General features: G+C 60.9%; 1 protein-coding gene across 1 annotated transcript in view; it reads right to left on the bottom strand.

Moving 5' to 3' along the window:
• Positions 1-188: 188 nt before the first annotated feature.
• The window catches only part of ETH_00033965 (uncharacterized protein), a gene marked incomplete at both ends in the record, with an annotated part of 938 nt that continues 919 nt past the window's right edge, over positions 189-207 (bottom strand). The window contains one exon of the mRNA XM_013374414.1: positions 189-207. Coding sequence (XP_013229868.1) covers positions 189-207 — 19 coding nt within the window.

The raw sequence follows: 207 nt of genomic DNA, 5'->3' as shown, positions 1-207 counted from the left end.
CGCTGCAGCGCGCGCGGCGCTGCTGCCGCGCCCGCCGCCGCCGCCGCAGCAGCAGCAGCAGCAGCAGCAGCAGCAGCAGCTAGTAGCAGAAGAATTCGTCGAGGTCCTTCTCAATGCCAGCAATTGCTGTCTCCTGAATGCGGCGAAGCTCTTCTTTTATTTCCGCAAAAGTCGGCCGCTGCCGATAATCATAGCTGAGGGTTTTCT

The sequence above is a fragment of the Eimeria tenella genome, genomic scaffold (genome assembly GCF_000499545.2).
Source record: "Eimeria tenella Houghton genomic scaffold, Eth_scaff2008, whole genome shotgun sequence".
Taxonomy (NCBI): Eukaryota; Apicomplexa; class Conoidasida; order Eucoccidiorida; family Eimeriidae; genus Eimeria; species Eimeria tenella.
This window is presented reverse-complemented; position numbering and strand designations above follow the sequence as displayed.